The following is a 25099-nucleotide window of genomic DNA, read 5'->3' as shown; positions in this document are numbered from 1 at the left end:
GTTTCTAATTTTCCTTGGAAGCACTGAGAAAACTATCACCATTGGCATTAAAAACCAAGATAAGGGGCTGGGGATTTAGCTCAGTGGAAGAGCGCTTGCCTGGCAAGTGCAAGGCCCTGAGTTCGGTCCCCAGCACCAAAAAAAAAAAAAAAAAACCAAGATAATAACCTAAGCACCATCTGTGGCCACAAGTCCACCAACTCCCACAGGGCCTCCACACCCAGGTGCTTGGCTTGGACCTTGAGTGGGATCCTCTCACTGGAGACAAGCTCTGTAGTTGGTGAAGGGGCCCAGAAAACCAAGTCCTGACTTAAGGAGGTCTATACAGGTAGGTCCCCAGGCCCAGCCAAACCCCAGCAGGCTCACCTCCTCCAGCCCAGTGACAGAGTAGGCGTGACCTTTGACCAGCCCACAAGCCATTCTTGTTTCATACTGAACTGGAACAATTGTCTGTGGAACAAAAAAGTAGGTGGCCTGTCAGGAGTCGGGAACAACATTCATGGTTGTTTGTTTTCTGGGTTCTGTGGGGACAAGAACTACTCTGTTCCCTGAAAGTGTGCCTGGTGACCAGCACAATTCAAGAGCATCAAGAAGACACAGCTCCAGACTAGCCACTCATGCTGAGATGGTTCTGCCCTGGCCACCAGAGGGCAAGGTGGCTTCTGGGATGTGAGATGGGTGAGTGGAAGGCCTCTTTGAAGGGGCCCCTTTCTGGATCCCTTCAAAGGAGAAGGGGGATTACTGGGGACTGCCCTGGACTTTGGGTTCCCTCTTTGCCTGAGCCAAGGTTGACTAAGTGATTGAGAAAAAAGGTTCAATGAAACCTATAGGTTCATACTTTTCTGTTTACATCATTTACCTCCTTCACACCCATGATATTCCACAAACCAAGAGTCACAGCACCCAGGGAGGGAATTCTGAGGAGATCCTTGCTTAGACATGACTGTGTCTAAGAGTGTAGGTGTAGATGCTCCAAGTTGTAGGTAGTCACAAGGGACTCTTGACAAACAAGCAAGATCTCCAAAGCCCGGCAAGCACTAAAAAGGCTGTACAGGCATCAGCTGGCCTAGTAACACAACAGCTTTAGGGGAACCTCCTGGAACTGTGTGGGGCTGTGAAATTCCTAAAACCTTTTTTGGGTGATGGGTATAAGTGGGGCCTGGGCTTTTGGCATCTCATCCTCTTCCAGATCTCAGTCCTCACATGACCCAAACCATGCTAAATAGAAAGGGACAGGGAAGGAAACCTGTTTGTCTTCATGTCTACATACTTGAAATAACTGTTCATAAGTTATTTTATTATGAAAAGTTATTTCATATTTTGTTATAAAAAATTTATTGAAAACGTTTCAAATAACATTACATAAGCATATCACTGCTATGACCTAGCAGTTCTACTGGGAATCTGCCCTATGGAAATTGTCATAAATGTACACAAAGATGTATTTCTTGAGATGGCCATTGTAGCATTTTTGAATAACAGCCAAAATAAAACCCTTTCCAAGAGTAGAGTATTGGATAAGTAAATTATAACATACCTGCATGTGGAGTATTGTGAAGCTACTAAAAAGTGTTACAGAGTACCTATTAGCATATTAAGAATATAAAATTGGGGCTAGTGAAGTGGCTCAAATGGTAGAGTGCCTGCTTAGCAAATGTGAGGACCTGAATTCAAACCCCAGTTTGAATATATATATTTGAAAAAGCAAGCTGCAAACTGGTATGGCAGTATGATAAGCTTTTAACATAAAAATATAGATTAAGTGTATGCATAGAAAAATCTAAAAAACTAAGCAGGTGATGTGGCCAAAGCTCAGTGACGGTGAGGATTTTTAGGGAACTGGTAGACTCAGGTCTATAAGCAAGTACTGGCCAGTTTACCAGGGCATAGTTAGATTGTGCAACCAAATGTTGAGTGGTTATTTTCAGATGGGGAAAATACAGGTTAGCTTTTCTTCTGTGTTCTGTACGGCCTAATGTTCGTCAGCAAGCATGTATACCTTCTGAAAGCAGTAGAACGTGAGCCCTATGTGGGGAGAGGCTTTTTTCAGTAGACTGGTAAACAAAGGGGACAGGATTTGCTGTTTGCACTGGTGCTGGGGGGAGTCTGACACCAGTAGGGCGGGGTCATGCAGGTTGTAGGGACAGTCGGTCTGGACTATTGGAGGTGTACACACCCGGGAAGGTCTGTCATCTGAGCCTCTGGGGTCGAGGTCTGAGTCCCTGAGCAGCGAGTTATCCATGTGCCTCACCATCCGTGCAATCAATTCCCCCATGTTCAGACCAGGAGAGGTTCCATAGGTCATGTTCGTGCCATCCTGAGGCCCGACCGGGAGTGTAGGGCCCAACCCAGGAGAGAGAGCAAATGAAGAAGGGTGGGAGGAGAAGGAGATCAAAGAGGGGAGGGGACAGACAAAAGAAAAGAAGAGAGATCAACAGAGCATGAATGGAGAAAAGATGAAGAAAAGTGATATCAAAAGAAAATATTCATTCTTGGTGTTTTCTGCCAATGAGCCTTCCAAGCCTTCCTATTCTTAAGAGTGTTGGGAGAGAAAGGGGCAGAAATTAGCTGGATCCCTTTTTCTGAAATGGAAATTACCAAGACTACTCTACATTGAGCAGCCCTCAGGGAAGGTGCATCTCCTGGAACTTAGGTGGCCTGGCCATGTTCAGACATCTGCTCACCTTTGGCTTCTGACTCAGTTCCCATCACCTTGCTGCACCGAGAGGGGTCTGCAGGCTGCGCTTCGGAGAACACGAAGCCCATGAACTAAGCAGGTGATGTGGCCAAAGCTCAGTGACGGTGAGGCTTTTTAGGGAACGGGTAGACTCAGGTCTATAAGCAAGTACTGGCCAGTTTACCAGGGCATAGTTAGATTGTGCAGCCCAGGCAAGAGAGAAGAGAGGCCCCCACTGACATAGGTCTCTGAACCTATTCCACGTAAATTCCAGGGCTTAGAATATTCTTCCCCAATCTCTTTTTTTTGGGGGGGGGAAATCTCCAGAAACAACTCTCCCTTGAAAAATTGCCAATTTTTTAAGTCAAGAATCAGGTTTCTTTTTCTTTCTTTCTTTCTTTTTTTTCTTTTTCTTTCTTCTTTTTCTCTGCCTCCTCTCTCTCTCTCTCCCCTCCCTCCAGTGTTTTGCTACATTGCCCAGGCTGACCTTGAACTCACACAATCATCCTGCCTCAGCCTTCCAAGTGCTGGGATTATAGGCAGTTGCTGCTTCTTAAAAGAACACATTTAAAAAAAAGAAAAAGCCAACAAAGCAACAACAACAAAAACCCAATCACCCTGTCCCTGAAGAAAATTCTATGCTGCCACTGATTCAGTGAAAGGCATTATTCCTGTCTGTACCCCACACTCAAGACTTACATCAATGGAGCAGCCCATGAGAGAGCCTCTTTCGATGGCTTTCTTCATGATCTTGTACATGTCTCTGGGAGCATCCTTGATCTCAAAAAACTCTGTCACCCCTCCTGTGAAATCCTCCATGGCCTCTGTTGTATTTCCACCTTTCAGGGCTTCATAGGAACCATGGAGCCTTGGAGAGAAGACAAAGACCAATCTGGGAGTCACAGAGTTCCAAGAAACATGACCAAGTACCATTGACCCCCAAACTTCACTCTTAGGTCCCATGGTGTTGTCTCATCAATTCCTTATCAACACTGTGAGCCAATGAGTTGGTTACTGTGAGTCTCTTTCTTCATAGCAACAAAGCTGAACTTGAGGCTAAGTGACCACTCAAGGCCACAGAGACCCAGAAGTACTGGCACTGGAACCCAGCTATTCCCACTTCCTGATGGCTCTCTTTCCACTATATGCTGAACCCTGAGCTAGGGTTGTATCAAAGCCTAGAGCTGGGGTAGAGCTTCTAAGTTGAGAGACACATGGCTTTAATAAGTATGCTATAAGCTCATGAGTTTGAGCCAAGCAAGATCTGGGATCTGAGTTCCAGAGGTACAATGATCTGATCCAAGACTTGCAAAATCGCCAAGAAGGCAGAATTAAGCTCACTATGGAAACTAAAATTTCTTGCACAAATGTTTGTTTCTTCTCTTAAACTTATTGTTTTTGGTTAGAGCTGCTGCTGCCTGGTCCTGATCTCCTGTCACCCTGGGTCACAGTTGAACTCCTACAATCCACAAGAGCATGTACACACACACACACACACACACACACACACACTCTTCTGCTGTGAGTGGATTTGCCATCCACTTCCCCACTTGGAGTCCTGCCTCACATTCTAAAGCATTGCCTTACTTAGCATAAGCCTTCTCCAGCAGAGCACTCCAGAACTCATTGCGGTGGTTGGACTTGGTGAAAACCAGTTGATTGTTGTATGTTGGCAGACAGTCATCAATAACCACGTCCACCCAGTCTCCATAGCGCCAGAACTGCAAGATGCATGAGGCACAGTCACATCCTCAGATTTTCATTAGGAAATTTGTCCTTACCTGCATTCATATGGGGACTCTGATCCCAAAGTAGTACCATTTCTAAGGCCCTGCATCTGGTGCGTCCTATTCTGGGTTTGAGGTATGTGAATCCATCTCTAACTGCACTGTGAGCTTATTGAGAACATGAGGTGATTTACAAACATTTAGTCTCTTCCACAGAGTTCAGCCCAGTCCTGCACCCAGTAGGGGCCCCATGAATAATATCTTAGGATGTGAGATTTTCATTGACCTGTCCAGGAGGTCTCAAACAGGATCTGAATATCAGTATTTTTAGGTTATCCCAAGTAATTCTACCGGACAGCCAGGACTGAGAATGCTGGTATAAGTGAAACTGTTGTTGATTTATGGAATTCTTTTTTTTCTTTTTATCTTTTCCTTCCTTCCTTCCTTCCTTCCCTCCTTCAACTTTTTCTCTCTCTTTCTCTTTCTTTGTGGCACTGGGATTCAACTCAGGGTCTTATGTTTGCTAAGCAAGTGCTATACCATTTGAGCCTTACCCTTCAGTTCTTTTGTTTTTTTAGATAGAGTCTCTCACTAACTTTGTTGGGACTGACCTTGGAACAAGATCCTCCTACATCTACTTCTCAAGTAGCTGGGCTTACAGGTGTATGCCACCATACCTAGAAACTCATGTATTTCTTGATGACAATCAAGAAGGATTGAAATGGAAGAGGAAAAGTGTGACCCAGGAATACACTCTGGTTATAGCAGGAACATTGATTAATCATTTCATTGCTGGATTTTTTTTCTGGAAAAAAAAACAGTTTGAACTAAAGGTCAAAAGTACTTTAATCTCCCCCTCCATGCTTTCCTCCTCATTGAGAGAAGGAAGACAACTGTTTGGACGTTGCATCTATGGACCTTTAGATATCAGACTGAATTTGAGAGGACAGCTAGCAGTGTGGCATCACAGAGAAGAGATACAGTTCAGGACTGCCTTGTCCATGTCCTGCAGACAGCATGATGTTGAGCCTGAACTCGCAAATGGCCCCTTTGCGAAGCCTGAGGCAGATGGCCAGTGGGTGTACCGTCAAATGATGGCTTGAGTCACCCCTGGACGTTAGAAGCCTTCAGAACTGGAGGTGGAGAGACTCCTCAGGACCCCACAAAGTACCAGATCCCCACATGCAGAATTTCATTTTTAGTTCTGGTCCAGTACCAGGATGTAGCGGTATGCCAAAATGAGTTGGACCCCAAAATTTTCCACTGACTAAACTGATTCTAGAACCAAGACATTCAGTTCTGGGCCAAACCAGAAGCATGATACCTATATTACCAAAGTTTTCTTTCAGGGCCTAGAAGAGGTGAGTGCTGGATGTGGTGTAGACCTGCCTTAAGGTGTAAGAAGTAAAAGGAGCTGCAGTTCATGGACCAGGGGTTCCTGGACAAACCTAAGGACGCTCTAGCTTTCCACTGCTAATGCCTTAGGAACCTTCACAGGAGGGTTACAGGCAGTAACACAGCAGTCAGCCAGCTGGAAGACAAAAATAACTCACAGGCCAGCAAACAGGATGTCTTCCTGCCTTTCTGGGGCATAGCGGAAGGTATGTGGGGTTAGTGGGGCAGAGATAAACAACTGCTTCCTCACAGGCATGCAGCATTGAGGGGGTTGCTGCCCACTGTCGCTGCTGGGGAGGGTGGGTGGAATCCTTTCTGGAGCTGCTTGGAAGTCAAGGGCCAGAGATCAGTGGTGGGTGGACTAACCCTCTTCACTGCACTTTCAGTAACTCACCTGGAAGTGGAAGATCCCCGCGTAGTTTTCAGTGAAACTTTGATCATGGGGTATGACTCGGAAAAGAAGGTGCTCGTTCAGGGTCAGGCAGGCAATAGCTGCGAGAAACCAGCAGTCCCCTGTAGGCAAAGACATGGCCCACGTTTCAGGTGAGATCTATCCCACCAGGCAAGAGAAAACCCAACAACCCTAGCCAGCTGCTCCACATCCCTGAAGAATGGGGATTCGCTTCACTGACCTGTATTTGGCCTGGCCTTACACACGTGTCAGCCCAGGCAAGGAGATTCTGACAGGAATCTCTCGACGATATGATCAACAGGGTACCCCGTTCCCTGGGAATTGGACACTTTCCTAAATGCTGTGGACAATTCCTCTTTTAGCAAAAGAAACTCACGCTCTTCTTGGGCTTCAATGGAAACAGAGTGGTAGGCAATCTTACCTGGGTTGTTCTAACACCTGCAGAAAATTCGCCCTGCCCTGTACTTTTGTGACAAGAGTTCATTTTTTCTTGACTTTAGTGAAGACTGAGAGTCAGAGAACCACCAACTAAGCAGATTTGTGTCTTAAGGAAGGTTGATTAGCAGCTGCCCTGGAACCAGTCTACAGGGGGCACCAAACCATCGCTGGCAATGGAATGAAATGAGGTCATTTTCTTATTTCCTGGACTTCCTTTCTGACAAAGTACTGCATATAGTGGAGGTAACACTCGTGTGTGTGTGTGTGTGTGTGTGTGTGTGTGTGTGTGAACACCCAGGGAACATACCTAGTACACTTATAGTCCCAGACATGCCTTATTAACTGCCATATTGAATGTGTAGAGGAGAGCATGGCTGGAAGTGCCCAAGGCCAGGCCTCCCTCTCCCTTCCTCTGGAGCAGCAAGTCTGTCCTTGGGAGCAGTGTGCTGGTTTGAAGAGTCCAGAGTACTAGTTTGCCCAGGTCTGCACAGCCTTCCCTCAGGTGCAGGAAGCCAGACATTCAGTATCTTCTCAGCCTCTCTTGGAGTCAAGTAAGCCTAAGCTTTTCAGTTGGTCTTGGTGAAAGACCTTTTCCTCAAGTTTTAAACTGTGTCTGTTGATGTTCTTGCCAATTTTACTCATCTGCAGAGCTCATCTGCAGACCATGCAAAGAACAATGCCTCCTGAACCAGAGGACAAGAGACAGGAAAGTCTGGTAGAACAGCCAAGGGAACGAGAAAACAGAAACTTGGATGCTCCTCCACAAGGCAAATGTTATCTCTGTTGAAAGACCCTAAGATGGAGCTGTTGTGGAGCAACTTAAGCCAGAGTTCTACTTACAAAGTACTCTTTCAGTAATGCATTTGGTGTGTGGATCTAGAGTCTCCATGATCAAGGGCCACGGACAGTCACAGAGCTATCTGTCTATCTAAGAAAGACAGTTGCAATTGAAAGCAGGGATTTGGTCATGCTGAGTGACATGTGTTGGTGTCTTTGAGACTATAAGAGAGGGAGTAGCATGTGGCATGCTTCCTGTGACACTAGGCAAAGCACTAATGGGAGGATGCAAAGCCATCACTAGCATATAGGTCAATGAGCATCAAACAATCTCTCTAAAAAGCTTCCAAAAAGAGCTTCCAAATGCATTAACGACAAAAACAGATTTTGTACTTTTACCTCCTAGAATTACCTCTGGATTATCTGACAGGATATGGAGGGGAAACCTTTCCTACCTAGATCTCCTTGGCAGATGTCGGTCCTATTGGCTCCACCGATGATAAATCGGGGGTTCTCACAGATTTCCTGTGGACAAAAAAGGAAATGACCAGGTAATACAAATGCTAGTAGCTGTTATTTGTTGAGTTCCATTATATAGTATTGGCACCAGGTATCAGGAACTTTACCTAGGCCACTCATGGAAGCCTCCAAACAGCCCTGTGAACTGGATACTATCTTTCTTATTTTTCACAGAAGAAAACGGAGTCTCCGAGAGGTTAAGAAACCTGCCCGAGCACACACAGATAGTAAATGGAAGCATGCCTCTGTTCGTTGTCCCATGCTACCCCCCACCTGAGTAAGCATGCACCTTGAGAGTTGGGGAATGTTATTCCTGTCACAGCTTTGACAAGGTGATCTTTCCCTAAGACGTGGCATCACAAATCCATCACAAAAGAGGCTGGTGGAATGGCGCAAGGTATAGGCCCTGAGTTCAAACCCCACTACTGCAAAAATAAAAAATTTTTATAAAGCAATTTATAGAAGCTGAAAGTCACTGAAGCAAAGGAACCTAACTACTTATCAAGTTGGTGGAAACATAAACACACATAAAAAGCTATTTCAAGTGACTTAAAATACAACTCACTGGTTATTCATCCCTTCTGAGATATAGCCTAAGGACAAAACCAAAACCATAAAGAAATAAGAACCATAAGGAATAACAACATTGTTATTTCAAAACTTTGATGTGTAAATAGTAGGATAAAGCAAGTAAAAAAACTATTTTAATGTCATTAAGAACTAAGTTTTTCTAGTGTAAAAGAAAATATGGAAAATTATAAGTAAAATAAAGTAACAGCCATGCAATTTTAAAGTTAAGTTGTATATATAGCTCATGGGGTTTTTGTCTCCCTAAAAAAAATTTCCTAGCCCTATGCAAACAATAAGAACTACAGCTATTACTGGTGTCAGAGCCAGCAGTGGGACCTTGCCTATATGAGTTGGTATCTGGCCTTGTGAGAAAGCTCCAAGGAACTGAGGCAAAGGCCTCAGAACCAGACTGTGCCTGTGTGAGTTGGTATCTGGCCTTGTGAGAAAGCCAGACATCCAGAAAAACAATATTCAAGGTTCCCAGATGGCTTCATGTCCTTCAGATGTAAATAGGAAAGTTATGCTGACCGTGTGCTTCTGCTTCCCTATTCCCATTTTAAAGGAGACATAACAAAGAATTAATTTTAACTGTGCTTCCCTGTACTAATGTAACCTTGACATGTAATTCTTGGCATACTTTTTCTGACCAAATGCTCTCTGAAAAAAGGAGTTTATAAAAGCAGTAGTATGGTTCATTAAAGTGGCTATTGAGCAGGACTCAGTAGTCCCCTCATCTTTTATGGCTTCTGTCACCCAGGTTCCACCAGTAAACGGCTTACAGTAGGGGTCTCTGAAGAAGGAAAGAAAAGGATCACAACAAATCCTAAAAACTATCATTAAAAAAACTTTCCCCAAATCATATATTTGATACTGTGTATTGAAAGAGCAAATGGAATACTAAGGATGCTAGCCCAGAATGACCCAACATGAAGATAAATTCTAGAACATCACTGCCTTCAAAGAAAATGAAAACATTTCGTTAGTCATATAGAAAAAAAAACAAGTGAGACTTATTAGAAGAAAACATTAGATTATCATTGCTTTTTAGGAGCAATGCTTTATGTCAGAAGAAACTGGAACAATGTATTTAAGATACTCAAGGAAAGAAAATGTGAACGAAGGATTTTTGTTGTTTGCCTTTTTTTTTTTTTTTTGGTTTTTTAAAATTTTTCTTTAGTTTTTTTTTTTTTTTGAGACAAATTCTCACTATGTTGGCCAGGCTGACTTGGAACTCACCATCCTCCTGCTTCAACTTCCTAAGTGCTGGGATTACAGATGTGCACCACTACACAAGCATTGAAGATTTTAGATTTATTTGTTTTTAAGTTTTTAAACAGATCTCTCATTATGTAGCCCACACTCGACTCTAGCTAGCAATCCTCTGGCCTCTGACTCTGGAGTGCTGAGATTACAGGCGTGTGACACAAAGGTTTTAGATTTTGATGGCTGTGATAAGTTTTGAACCAAGAATTTGTAATGCAGCATAACTTTCTTTCAAGGTGTAGTGAGACTAGTCCTCTGAATCTTAGCCAGGATTTGTCCTCTTCCAGCAAGTCACCATTTAGCTGTCCTATGTACCAGATTACAGCAAAACAATCACTCTGTTTGCCAAGATCAGCAGAATCCCTGATAAGGGCAAGGGCAGAGGATGCATAAACAGGTAACTTTCCCAGAGTCTGGTTTTGTATTTTTTGAGCCTGTAGTTACTTCTGCTATTTTGACACAAGATGGCACTTTAAGTTAAGGTTTCTGCGATAGTCTTATAGCCAATAAAATATGGGCTTGGTAGGCAGGGTGACTTCAGGTGAATGCAGTCCTCCATAATTGTCCACTCCTATTAAACTCATTTTACTCATCAAACTGGATTTATATGAGTCATTCTTTGGGCCGATCCCAGTTTGGAGGCCCACGACTCTTTCATACTTCTTAGTGGGGAGAAAGTTACATAACACAAACAAGGGTGTGGGCAAACAGTTTCCAATATGGAAGGATTCAGAGACTATTGCTCCCATGAGCTCTTCCTGAGGAGTCTACGAGAGAACGGACTTCAACAACCCGAAGGACTGGAAAGACATCAACATCAGGACTGGGGGTATTTAATATAGTGTAATTACTTGCAGAATTAAAACGAAATGATGAGGAAGCCACTGATCAACTTTCCGAGTCAATAGTTTTGCCCATATTAGGCATTACATATAAAGGAAATTATACAATATGTGACATAGTGTGTCTGGCTTCTTTCGGTTAGCATATGTGCAAGGTTCACCCAAATCACATATCAGTACTTCATTCCTCTTCATTGCTGAATAATATCCCATTGTATGGAAAGATTACATTTTGTTCATATGGCAGCCCTCGCCCCCCCATCCACAGTTTTGCTTTCTGTAGTTTCAGTTACCTATGGTCAATTGCAGTTAAAAAAAACTAAATGGAAAATTCCAGAAATAAATGATTCATAAGTTTTAAATTACACGCACACAAAAAAACAACTAAATGATGATCAAGAGGGAGAAGGTATACCATGTGATTTCTTGCCTGTAACATTCAGGAAATGCAAAACTATTTTACATGGGAGGAAAAAGAAGCGAATATGCCAAAAATTTAAACTGTTTTCAGGAATTATTAATATTGTTCTATGGGATATTATTAATACTGTTATATAGCTTAATGAGAAAAACAAAAGTTGAGGGAATTCTTTGTGAGCAGACGTGGTTTGATAGAAATATTAAAAGAAGTTCATTCAGGGAGAAAACAATGATCTAGATAAAAAACGATCTAGATAAAAAAAAAATCTAGATTAAAAAAAAAATCTGGACCAACAAGAAGAGCATTAGAGAAGGAACAAATGAAGATAAAATAAGATCTCTTATTTTTCTTATTCTTAATCTTAAAGATATTTTCTCTAATGTAACTATAAAAACAATCTGTTGTGTAATAGAATATGAATAAGTGAAAATGAATGACAGTAATGTCATAAGCAAAGGGATGAAGGAATTGAAAACTATAATTGATATATTAAGAGAAGAAATAAAATGTAATGATATAAAATGCTCAATTAAATCGGAAAAGCCAGAAAAGGAGGGAGTCAAGACAATGAACAATAACAACAAATAAAAAAAAAGTGATAAGCATAGCAAATATTAATCTAATTATGTCACAATCACCTACATACGAGAGATTTAAATACACCAACTAAAAGACATTGTGAGAGTGAATAATAAATAAGACCTACCTGCAAGAAACTAATTTTAAATATAGAGGCTCACAGAGATAAGGAAGGGTACACCATGCTAACATCAGTGGAAATTAACTCAGACAAAGCAGACTTCAGAAACAAGGAAAATTATCAGATACATTTATATAATAAAACTGATACATTTATATAATAAAATAACAGTTCTCTAAGAAGATTTATAATCCTAAATGTGTGCATGCCCAACAACATAGTGTCAAAATACATGAGGTTAAAAAAGTAGAACTTGAAGGAGAAGTGGATGAATCCAGTGTTGTAATTGGGGAGTTTACCACCCCTTTTTCAGTATAGATTAGGCAGGCAGAAAAATCAGTAAGAATATAGTTGATCTGAACAATACCATCAATCAACTTGAATTCCATCCAAAAACAGAGGAATAAACTGTCTTCTCAAACTCATACCTAACAAGTCCCTGAGATAAATCACCTTCTGGGCTGTAAAACATACCTTAACAAATGTAAAAGAACAGAAACTGTACAAAGTATGTTCTCAGACCATAGTGGAATGAAACTAAAAATAAATAACAATATGATAGCTGAAATTATTTGGAAACTAAACAACACACTTCTAAATAACACATGGATCAAAGAAGAAATTTCCAAAGAAGTTAAATATTTTGAACTAAATAAAGATGAAAACATAGCATCAAAATTTGCGGAATGTGGCCAAAGAAATGCCAAAGGGAAACTTACAGTATTAAATGCACATAACAGAAAAGAAGATCTAAAATCAATAAACAATTTCCTACCTTAGGACAGTAGAAAAGAAGAGAGTTTTAAGCCTACAGAAAGTAGAAGGAAAGAAAAATTAGAGCAGAAGTTAATAATAATAGAAAGTCAATGCAAACAATAATGGTTCTTTGGATCAATGAAATTGATAAGCCTCTAGTCACGCTAAACAAGAAAAAAGAGAGAAAATATAAATTACTATAATAAGAAATGGAGCGGTTATTACTACTGGCCCCATGGACATGACAAGGATAATAAAGAAATGCTATGGGCAGCCCATATTCACAAATTTAATAACTCAGATGATACAGACAAATTTCTTGAAAGACACAAACTACCAAAACTCACACAAGGAGAAATATAATCTGAATAGGGCTATCCCTCTTAAGGAACTGATAATTAGTAACTCTCCAAAAAGGAAAGCACTAGACCCAGATGGTTTCACTGGTGAATTTTACCAAATATTCAAGGAAGAGCTGTTATTAATTCACCACAATGTCTACCATGAAACAGAAGCAGAAGGGTTATTCTTAACTCATTCTATGAAGCCAGGATTACCCCAATGCCCAACTCAGAAAAAGACCAGTACCTTTTATGAACATACAAAAATCCTTGACAAGTATTATCAACTCAAATATAACAATTTTTAAGTAGAATTATACACCTTGACTAAGTAAGATTTATTTCCGTTATGCATGGCTGATTTAACAATTAAAATCAATCAATATAAAACACCACATCACAGGCTAAGATGAAAAAATTGTATGATCATACCAACCAATGCAAAACAAAGTATTTGACAAAATTCGGCATCCATTTATGATTTTAAAAATACAAAAACAACAACCCATAACTCTCAGCTAACTTGAGTTAATTTTTTTTTTTTTTGGCAGTACTGGGGTTTGAACTCAGGGCCCCGCGCTTGCAAGACAGACACTCTTACCACTTGAGCCACTTCACCAGCTTCCAGCTAACTTGAAATAAAGGAGAACATGTACACAACTTGGTAAAGAACACGCACTTTAAAAAAAAAAAAAAGCAGCTAAAACGTCATACATAAATGGTCTGTACCAATAACAAATAATATAATGAAAATGACATTTGATCTCTGTGGTCATCCTCCCCTAAACTCAAAAGCCCAGTCTAGGCAGGAGAAAAATAGTAGACAAATGCAAATTGAGGAACATTTTATAAACTACCTGATTAGTACATTGAAAAACTGAGAAAGTCATCAAAAACAAGAAAAATTTGAGAGACAAGATTAAGGAGACCTGACAACTAAGTGTAATGTTGTATCTTTGGTGATAATCTTGGAACAGAAAAGGAAAGTAGACAAAACTTAAGGAAATCTGAATAATGTATGGGCTTCAGTTCTAATATAACAATATTGCTTAGTTAATTGTAACAAGTGCACCATACTAAGATGCTAATAATAAGGAAAACAGGGTGTGGGCTATAGAAGTCCCCTCTAAGCCACAGGGGACAACACATTCCAAGTGGATGCCCAAAACTGTGGATTGCACCAAATCCTATATATACACTATACACACATATGTATGATAAAAGTTGAATTTATAAATTAGGCAATAAGTAATAATAACTACAACAGTAACTAATAATAAGAATAATTATAACAATATACCACAATGAAAATTACTTAAAACTTATAAATTGTTTATTTTTATGGAATTTCCAAATTAATATTTTTGTATCACAGTTGACCACAGGTAGCTGAAACTGGAGAAAGTAGAATGAGAAACGGCGGGACCGGATTGGGGGGTGTAATTACTGTATATGGGAACTTCCCAGACTATCATCACACTTTTTCTGTAAATCTATAATTGCTGTAAAAATTAAAGTTTATTTTTTAAAAGAGATTTAAAACACACTGTGTCTTGGAGCCACTGGCCTAGAGAGTTCCTCCTAGTGAACCCTTTTGGGTCATAAGCACTTCCTTGTAGGATGACCCCTAACACTTTGACCTATGCATGCCAACACAAGGTCCTCAGTGGCACCTTCATAGGGTAGCCTGGAGCAAAATGCTTCCCCTGGGAGGAGTCTGGCTGCTCAGCAGAAGTCACAGAAGTGACATCACACTAGAGGCCAATATCAAGCCTCAAATTTCCTACTGCTCCATACTTTCCCATCCTGAAACTCCTGCTCTCAAGAAAAGCTGTGATAACCGATTTTACCTTGTAATCTTACTGGACATTGAAGTCAATGCATTAGCTCTCTGAAAAACATTTACAATCTCAGGACCTATAAGTATTATAATAACTTTTCTAGTTCAGGAATAGAAAATAACATCTGCACTTTCAGGAGAAAGCAGGAAAGTTTTTTGGGGGTAGAATTCTGATAAAGCTACTTGCTCAGAGTGGGAATCCATGACCTCAGGCTGTGGACCACTTGACTTCCTGTTCCCCTACCTTTGGCCTTTTCCATGTGATAGCCTTCATCTTGGTTTTCTGGCTCAGCTCATGAGAGCCCAGGGCGTGCACACCTGCTGGGAAGACACGATCTTCAAAGAGGCACTTCTGAGCCAGGCACCGTTGTTTGAGAATGACAAAATCCTGCCCCTCAAATTTGAGGGGCTGTGTGACACTGCCCTCTCCATTTTTCCTGTCCCTCTCTCTGATCACACGATCACAGAAGAATCCTGGCACCAGGTAAGGCATGTTGACCACTCAGGGAGTGCAGCTCGCTCTTCACTGCAGCCTTTCTCCCGCTGCACCCTCAGCCCAGGCCTACTCCTCTCCTGAATGGCCCAGAGCCTATATAGCTCCTCCGCCCTCAGCAGCACGATGCAAATGAACACAGCCCAGAGAAAGGCCCTGGTCAGAGTCAGCAGCTTTGCCTGGAGGCCCCTGAGCCCACGGTCTAGGGGCAACACATACAAGTCAGAGAGGGAGCCAGGGAGGGGGGAGAGCAAGCCAGAAATGGTCCCAGGACAGACCACGATGGCATAGACCTTTAGGGCACCTCCAACAGTCTTGCTGTGACTTTCTTTAAAAAGAGAAAATAAAGTTACAGAGTGCTTACCCTTCCTCAGCAAAAGGCATTCATGCCTTTGACACAGGCGATCAATGGGATACAGCATGGGGCCTTCTAAACATGCTGTATACACTAATCCTATACAGGCTGCTGAATGCATAGGAGGAATCTGCTCCCAGCCTTTGTCTGAGGGTAATGAAGCCTTCATTCTTCTGATGTCCCTGCCCCACCCCCCAACAAACCTTGACCAGCTATTTAGGGACTCTGATCTGTGAGAAGAATTCAGAGAGTAGGTAACTGGGTCTCGGATGAAAGTACTGTTAGAGTAGACCCCCAGGCAGTGAACAGACATTCCTTTGTCTCACCTTTAGGACCTTCGAGGCAGAGACTGTGATAGCTGGAGAAGGCTGATAAATGTATGTTGAAATTATAACACCAAGAAAGCTTGACTTGTTTGCTTTCACCATGCTTAAATGGGCAAGGCTAATGTGAGAGCAGGGGCCGAAAGGAAACTCAGGACTGCAGATTGCCCACCAGGAGGGCATCTAGTCTCCCAGTCTGACCCCCACTGGCCTCCATCTACTCTGCTTTTCAAAGCTTGGTCTGAACTGCCTGGATGCATCAGAGTCACCTGGGGTGCCAACTTAAAATGCACGTTCCTGGGGCCCATCCTCAGGACTGAGATACTTCTGTCATTCAGGTAGGGGGCTGAGATTCTGCATTTGAAATTGCTTCGTGAGATTTTTATGCCCACTAAAGTTTAAAAACATGATTTTAGCATTACAGAATACTGTCATAGCTGGAAATAATTTCTGAGTTCAGTTCTTTTAAGGAATAATTTTATTTTTATTCAGTTCATAAATGAACAAAGTTTTAAATAATCAAATAAATAACAATATAAAAAGTACATAGTGGCTGGGGGTGTAGCGCGCTTGCCTAGCATGCATGAGATCCTGGGTTCAATCCCCAGTACTGCAAAAAATAAAGATGAAGGAAAGAGAGAGAGAGAGACAGAAGGGAGAAATAGCAGTTTCCTGACCTTTATCACCAAATCATTCTCTGCCCAAGCAGAGTGCCCATTTAATTCTTGAACTCTTTCTTCTAGTATTTACCTGTATATATTTAAATAATATGCTTATATTATTACTTTAAGTTCATTAATTTTAGAGTCTGGCTCTAAAATTAATCTTCCCATTTTGGGGAATCAGGTTTAAACCTCTTATACTATGTTCTGTTCACCATCTTCCCATATAGCTATACCATAAGTTTCGGTAAAATCAAAATTCAGTATATACTTTACTGTGATAAGGTAAATATTCACTTCTTAGCTAAGTGGTATGCTGTGATTGCATTTATTTCTTGTGCAAATGTTTCATTTTTTTCAATTATTAATAATTCTCTCATTTAACTGGCACGCAACTCCTGGCTTCCTCAGAGTGGGTGCATGAGAGGCAAGCTTGTTAGTCTCGAAGTCTGACTATGGATATTCCGCCTCCGCTTTGGTTTTTTTGAGACAGAGTCACAATCCTCCTGCCTCAGCCTCCCGACTGCTGTAATTACAGGCACGCACCACCACATATACTGTAGATCTTTTCTACCCTTGCATTTGAATTTGATTAGTTATTTTAGGTTGGAAACCAGTTTTTTCGCCTGGGGGAATGAATGACTCAAGTGGTACAGCACCTGCCTAGCAAGCTCAAGACCCTGAGTTAAAACTCCAGTACTGAAAAAAAAAAAAAAAAAAAAAAAAAGAAAAGGACACCAGTTTATTGCAGAATTTTTAACATGGTGCTCCATTACAGCTATTATTTGGCATTGCTAAGTATGAGGCTATTTTGATGGGCATTTCTTTGTATATGACCTCATACTGTCTCTCTGAGAGCTTTTAGGAATCTCTCATTACCACAAAAGACAGAAAAGAAAGAAAGAAAGGAAAAAAAGAAAGGAAGGAAAAGAAATCATTTTTAGGTGCCATGTTCAATGCATTTATTTTTGTTCTTTCCATTGAGCATTCAGTGACCTCTTTCAATATAGACTTGTGTCCTCAGTTCAGGGATAGTCATAGTATTTCTTTATTATATTTTTCTTCCTTTCATTTCTTTTCTTCCCTCCCTTCCTTCTTCCCTGTCTCCCTTCCTTCTTCCCTTCCTCCTTTCCTTCCTTCTTTTTTTAGAACTCCCCAAAATCAGGTGCTAAACCTCCTCTAATTTTCTTATTTTTGTTGTTCTACATTCTAAATTTCCTTGATTTTATATTCTAACCCTACTATTGAAATTTTAATTTTTAGCTATTGGAATTTTCAAGCTTTTTACTATGAAGAATAATTCAAATTTACAGAAAACATAAAGAATAGACACTTGAATGGATGTAGGCATCTAGATTTAACAATTGCTAACATTTTGCCATCTTTGTTTATCTATGTATGTATGGATGGATAGATTTTGGTTTTTTTCCTGAACCATATGAAAGAATCTTTGCAGTTATCATGACACTTTACACCTAAGGATTTAGGAGAATACTTAGGATATGGCAGGCAATTAAGACTCACATAAGAAAGTTTATTAATTTGACCATCGAATTAGGTCCTTTTGAAGTAAGAATTAATGAACTGGAAAATACATGAGAAGATATTACCTAGAATATCAGATAAAGAATAAAAGAAGCCAGGTGCCGGAGGCTCAAACCTGTATCCTAGCTACTTGGGAGGCTGAGCTTGGGAGAATCGTGATTGGAGGCCAGCCAGGGAAATAATTCTTCGAACCCCATCTCCAAAATAACTGAAGCAAAACAGAGTGGCTCAAGTGGTGCAGCATCTGCTTTGCAGGCATGAAGTCCTGATTTCAAATACCAGTCCACCAATAAGAAAAAGGGGTTAAGATATACACAAGATGGAGCAAAGTAAGTTCAGAAAGTATGGGGAGAATAATATTCTAAGAGCTTTTTAGAATTGGTCAATGATTCCAATCTTCATATTCAGGAATCCCAAAGATCTTAAGCAGGAAAGATAAAAAGTATCTATGTTTAGAAACATAACAGTGGCATTGCAGAATGTCATAGGTAGAGTTCATGGTAGAAACTAATGAGTAGAAGGACTGCTGATTCCCCAGCAATAGCTACCTAAGATGAAGACAGCTCTACACCAGCCTGGGACTGACTACACAGGGAAACTTACAAAATTGAGAATAAATTTCATACAAAGGAAAACTGAGAGGTCTTACTACAAGCAGACCCTCCCTCATAAATTAAAGGTACTTCTAAACAACGTACTTTGGGAAAAAGAAATATTATTCTAGAAGGAAAAGTCTAAGACACATGAAATAAGTAAAGAAACTGATAAACTTGTGAAACTAAGCAAATATTACTGGATTAAAATGATAACGTCTCATATTTAAGGTTGGAAAATCAAGGTAGAGCTAAAATGCTGCATGACAATGACATGCTGTCTAGGAGAACAGTATTTAACGTCCTCTTTGGTCCTCATATGGTTTAAGAGAAAGAAAGTTATTGATTAGTCTCAGACTTTGCTAAGATAAATACCATCTTAACACTTTTAGGGCAACCACTAAAAAATAGAATTGGCCTGTAACTTTTAAATTAGTTGAAAGAAAAAAGAATGACAGAAAACACTGATATTCAATTTAAAAGAAAGGTAAGGAGAATAAAAAGGAATAGTTAAAAAGCAATACAAATAGAAAGATATGGCTAAGATGACAAATTCAAAGTATACCAATACTTACAATCTTTTTTTTTTTTTGTGGTGGGATTGTAGTTTAAAGTCAGGGCTTCACACTTATAAAGCAGGCACTCTACTGCTTGAGTCACACTTCCAATCTATTTTGCTCTGGTTACTTTGGAGATGGAGGTCTCACAAACTTATTTTTACACGGTCTGGCTTCAAACCTCAAACCTCCTGATTTTAACCTCCCAAGTAGCGAGGATTATAGGCATGAGCTACTGGTGCCCAGCTTAAAATCAATTTTAATAGACGAAAATTTCCAGTTAAAAGACAAAGGCTTTCAGATTTGATTTAAAAAAAATTTAAGCAGTTCATGAGAAACATACCCATGGTGTTGGAACACAGAAATATTAGAGGGGAGGCCAGGGATGTGACTCAGTGGTAAAGCACTTGTCTGTTATAAGCAATGGTCTGAGTTTGATCCCCAGCACCACAAAAACAAAACAAAAAAGAAATGTTGAAAGAATGAGATTGTATTTCACATAAAAACTTGTCCCAAATACTAACATCTAACAAAATTACAAAAAGCAAAGCTTTCTTAAGAGTCACTACAGATTTCTAGAAGAGTAAAAATTATCACTGACCCATGAAGAAAAACAACTTCATGTGACCTCATGATTATTAAAGACATTATATCAGCAGATACAAGAATTCTCCCTTTAAAGAAAATTCTGACAAAATTTGACTAATTATTTAAAGAACATTTAGTTTCCATTTTACACAATCTTAATCTCCCCTCATTTTATGAGGCTAGTGTAACCTTGACGCCAAAATTGGACAGGAAAATAATAAAGCTTATCTTAGCTGGATGCCGGTGGCTCACACCTGTAATCCCAGCTACTCAGAAGGCAGAGATCAGGAGGATTGCAGTCGAAGCCCAGGCAAATAGTTCACGAGACTCTATCTTGAAAACACCCTTCACTGAAAAAGGCTGGCGGAGTGGCTCAAGGTGTAGGCCCTGAGTTCAAGCCCCAGTACTGCAAAAAAAAAAAAAACCAAAAAAACAACAACAAAAAAAACTTGTCTCATAAATGATCTTAGAGGTAACAACCTAAACAGTAGATTATCCAACCAAGATCCAAAGATCAAAGACCTTTCAATTTAAAAAACAAGCAAAGGACATTATCAGTTGTTTCATAGATGGTAAAATAATAAAAATGGTTAAGAAACATATTAATGTGCAAAAAAGATGCTGTGCTTATTCATAACAAACGAATGCATCTTTTCACAGTTTCTTGGCCATTTTGGTCCCTGACCCTTCCATTTTCACATGATTCTGCTGAGTCATTTTAACTTGTTCACTATGGTGTCTAGAGTTATGTCTCCATCAAGACTCTCTGTAGGAGCTGCTGTCTTGTGGAATATAAGAAGGCAGTCTTAAAAGTTATTTATAGAATTGTCACTTTCACTAAAACCATGCAACCTCTCCAATCCCTCTTCTCCCCCAGGATGGGCTATCATGATTCTCTGCTGAGTCCAGACAAGGCTGGCTCTCAACTGGATCCCTCATTTTACCAACACAACCATTCATCCATTCATTGTGCTAAGCATGTCACATACAGGATCGAATTTAATCCTTAGACAACTCTATGAAAGCTGGAATCTATATTTGCTTTTCACAGATAAGGAAATGAGACCTATGAATGGTCAGTCACTTGCCTGAGGTCACATGGTTAGTGGTGGAGCTGGGATTTGCATCAGATTTGTCTGGCTTCATCACTGTTCTTGGGCTTCTGTCCTGTGCTGTCTTTCCTTGAGCATGATGGGAATATCCTTATCTCCATTATTGAAAAGCAAAACTTAGAAAATTCATCTGACTTGCTGCTAGTGGCAGAACCAGGGTTTGGACCAGGTCTGTTCTAAATGTAGCGGTCTTAAATGCTCTGCCCAATGCCCCAGTTCTTCCTTTTTGTGGCTAGTGCAGTGACCCAACTTCTCTTCAACTGTCTGACAGTAGGTGACAGACATTCTAAAAGCAGATCACAAGGAGAACTTTCACGAAGCCAGCTTCACTGAAAAGATAAATCATTTCCCTGGGAGAGAAAATTATTTCCTACACAGAGACTGGGTCTTGGGCCCTAGGATGGGACCACTCCCTTCAGGAAGACCAGGGTTTTCTCTGCTTCATTCAGCTTTGTCCCTCTCAGCTCACACTGGCATAGAACAACTATTATTATTGTGCTAACCTAGGATTTCTTCTTTTCAGAATTGAGTAACGCTGGTTAAGTGATCCCTGGCTGGGAAGATATACAGAGTGCAATGGTCATTTTAGAGTTCAGGTTAACAGAAGGCCTTCTGGCACTGGCATAAAGTTCCCACTTTGAGGAAGCTGATATGATAGCCAAGTGTAGGTCCTCGGCTGGGAAGAGTAAGTGGGGTGATTAGAATTTGTGTTTTGAGCAAGTCCACAAATGACCACAAAGCACTATAAAGTACTTATTTACAGGGTTACAAATTTTCCTGAGTAATGAATGGTGACTAAGGAATCTGCAGATGACGAGGATTGACTATGTATAGGTCATAGCACTAACATCTGAGAAAGCTTAGCTCCGGGGTAAAGTTGGAGGGCTTTTGTGACTCTTTGATCTGAAGCAACCACAGGAGGGATCACATAATTCAAGAATAGAGGCTTATTGTGTAGAGGATATCAGCTAACTTCACTGTCTTCTGGGTCAGAGCCTGAGAGCATGCTACATTTTCAGCCAGAGAGTTCTGGCTAGAAATAAAGAGGAACTTTCCAACTGTGAAAGGTAGGAGTTTAGCTTACTCAAGGGGAGGAGGCATCCTTTGCGCTTTCAAACCTTCACATCAGGAAAGAAAGCTATCTTGAATGGCTGACAGCAGTAGTTCCTAAACATTTTGCTCCAATGAAGGAGTGTTTAAGAGCAGTTTTTCTACTATATTCTTGGTGTCCTAGTGTATATAAATTCCTGCAGAAAGTTCTAGTGGTGATTATTTAACCTTGAAGTTTGGATAAAAACTGTTTAAGCTTTACTTCTTTGAAAAAGAATGCTTCTCACATGTTAGTGGCCCTTGGGCTTCCTTGGAGATTCTGTTAAACATGTCTTAAACCCACACCTCCACTGTGAGCAGGCACAGCTCAGTGAGTTCCTGGCAGTTTCCTTCTTTTTGCTTCTCTCTCTTTCCACACTTCTGTGCTTTCCACACTCTGACTTCCGGTATATTGGCTCAGACCAGTGTAATCAAGATGCAGTGCAAGTCTCTGCCCTTTACCAAAAGGTTACTTGACTTGGATGTTTCACAAGTTCATCCGTAGATTTGTCTGTCAGGGTCAAGCCATGGAGAGGGCTAGCACCAGGTGAATGGCTGTCTGTCCTGGGGTTCTCACCTATATTTTAGTTCTAGCCTTCCTCCAACTTTTTTCCTCTAGAAAAAAATCGTGTTCACTCCTAGAAAGAAAGTACTTTTTGTTCTTTTTTAGAGACAGGGTCTCACTATTGTTGCTCAGGCTGGCCTCAAACACATGAACTCCAGAGATCCTCCTGCCTCAGCTTCCTTAGTAGCTGGAGCTACAGGTGTGAGCCACCACACCTGGCTCAAATACTGTAATTACAAGAATCCTGCTAATTTTTTCTTATGGGTTTTCCTCTTGAAGAAATAAGTAGAAGGTTTCTTCCATGTTAAGGACTTAGAGAGTAAGCACATTTGGCTAAATATGTGTAAAGAATGAAAGAAAATTCTGCAGCAGTAATTAGCTGCATGAGAAGTATTCTCTTTTTCCTCTGATGTTAACAGCTTCAGGGAGAAGATGGTTCTTCCTGGATGGGAAGATCTTGGGAAGGGCCAAGAGAGCAGATCCTACCAAGAGCATCAACAGCCAGCTGGCGTGGATGGAGCCATGCTGACAAGCAGCATGGAGGAAGGAAGAGCATGGGAGGAAAAGTAGGATGGGGATGCAGAACTGTAAGCTGAGTGGGACAGGCATCTCATCTCCTTTGTCTTATTTTTGCATTTTTGGGTGTTTCTTCCTTCCCCTCATGTCTCTGAAATCACGTGCATCTTATAGTAGAAAGTGGGGGGGTGGGAGAAAGGGGGCGGTCATGACCCTCCGTGGATACTCTAAGATCAGAAAGTACTAGCATGGAAATCTTCTTGACTTGATAAAATACAGTTTGTGATGAGTTGCAGCTTGGGAAACTTATCTCAATTATCCTTTACAAAGAGCCTAATTCAAGAGATTTTCAGGTATGAAATAAGCAATAAGGTCACCTGTTTGGAGGTTTTTTTTGGTGGGGAGGGGGGTTGCTGTCTGACTGGCAAAGGGTTGTTTTAGGTCCAGGTGTTGGCAGAGGGAACTAGCAAAGCCAAGGAGTAAAGTGCAAGGATAAGAGTGAGGTAGACAGCTGGGCACAGCACAGCTGGATATGGGATTATAATGCTAGCAGCAGGTAGGAAGGAGGGCAAACACCAGTGAAATGGGAGTGAAGGTGAGTATGCCAGATGCTTTTCCCCATAGGACAGTCTCCTTTTCAGATCGCTCAAATCTGACAGAGAGCACTACCTTTAAGAAAGTGCATGGACAGACTGATGTTTCCAAGAAGGGCTTTATATTCCAGAAAGTTCTGGAGTCATTTCAGTTTTTCAATTTTAAACAACTTGTATGGCTGTTAGATAAGTCATTTGCCTTTTCTAGACCTTCATCATTTCACTTCCAAATTAAAGGACTTGGACATCTCCGAGATCCATTCCAACTCTGTCAACCTCTAATTCTATTTTCTAATTTACACTAATGAACCCAAGACAGTGTTCAAACCCCCAAGGAGGTCACACTGGCATTTTAACTAACAGTGACCTTGGCCATCTCCTTAGGTAACTTAAAGAGTAGGAAATTCAGGATCTTTGCTGTTGGTGATGGTGGTGGGAGCACAATTTAAAACAGACAAGTCTTCTGGTGTGTATCATCCCACACTGAGACACAGACAGTGGTAACTTTTGGGACCCAAGTAGTGCTTTGAGCATTACAGGCCCTTTGAACATTTCTATTAATTTGCAAGTCTAGCTTTTAAGGCTCAAGTTCAATAGTGATTTCAATAAAAGCAGTATTTGTATGCTTTGGTCCCTGTCCTCTGTAGTAGTATTAGACTAGGCTTCCAAGAGCGCTCCACCTTGGAAAACAGGGCTGACCTAGGTTGGTGGGGGGCGGGGAGGGTAGCACTGCCATCAGCTGTGTCCCTACTGGGAGTCTGGCTTGTGCTGGGTTAGGAGGTCTAAAGATGAACAGGAATGTGTCCTGCTCTCAGTGAAGGGGGAAGGGACAGGAGAAAGCTTCACGGAAGTGACACCTGAGCAGTTTTGGAACAAGAATGAGGAGGAGCCAACCAGCTAACTCTGGTTCAGCTAAAAACAACAAGGGCATTCCAGGCAGAGGACAGCCTGGAATGGAACCCAGGGTCTCACACGTTAGGGAAAGAGGAGCATTATACCACTGAGCTACACCCCCAGCCCATTGTGGCAGTCTCTTGGAACTGAGGGTCTTCATGACAGTCATGAGCCTTACTAAAGAGCCATCAGAAAAGGAAAGGCGCCCTTGTGGCACACATGGGCAGTTGGGCATTCCAATTCAGCTTGATAAAGAAGAACATGGTGGATGCATGGCGCTGGGTGTCAGCCCTACACTGTTTCTTCATGGAGGGATTCTCTCCACAGATTTGGTTAACTGTCCTTGCTACCTGATCCCATGCCACCCTGAACCCTGACTCCTAACAGTCACTATTGTTCAATATTCAATGCTGATCTTCCCCTCAGGGCTCTAGGCTATAAGAGAGCAGAATTTTTTTTTCTTTTTCACTGCTAATTCCTCAGTTACTTGCCCAGTGTCTGAAACTAGTAGATGCTCAATAAATATTTTCTTTTCT

General features: G+C 41.0%; 1 protein-coding gene across 6 annotated transcripts in view; it reads right to left on the bottom strand.

The window, feature by feature from the left end:
• The window catches only part of Capn3 (calpain 3), a 44877-nt gene that overhangs the window by 16749 nt on the left and 3029 nt on the right, over positions 1-25099 (bottom strand). For 2 of the 6 annotated variants that reach the window (XM_020170213.2, XM_020170214.2), the window contains exons 2-7: positions 7882-7951; positions 6194-6312; positions 4265-4398; positions 3377-3545; positions 2177-2317; positions 367-450 (exon numbers count right to left, since the gene is read on the bottom strand). In XM_020170213.2, the coding sequence (XP_020025802.1) occupies positions 367-450; positions 2177-2317; positions 3377-3545; positions 4265-4398; positions 6194-6312; positions 7882-7951 (717 nt within the window). Of the gene's footprint in view, positions 1-366; positions 451-2176; positions 2318-3376; positions 3546-4264; positions 4399-6193; positions 6313-7881; positions 7952-14922; positions 15263-25099 lie in introns of those variants that run through there. The other 4 variants (XM_020170219.2, XM_020170222.2, XM_020170225.2 and 1 more) reach the window with 3 other exon arrangements.

The sequence above is a fragment of the Castor canadensis genome, chromosome 2 (genome assembly GCF_047511655.1).
Source record: "Castor canadensis chromosome 2, mCasCan1.hap1v2, whole genome shotgun sequence".
Lineage (NCBI taxonomy): Eukaryota > Metazoa > Chordata > Mammalia > Rodentia > Castoridae > Castor > Castor canadensis.
This window is presented reverse-complemented; position numbering and strand designations above follow the sequence as displayed.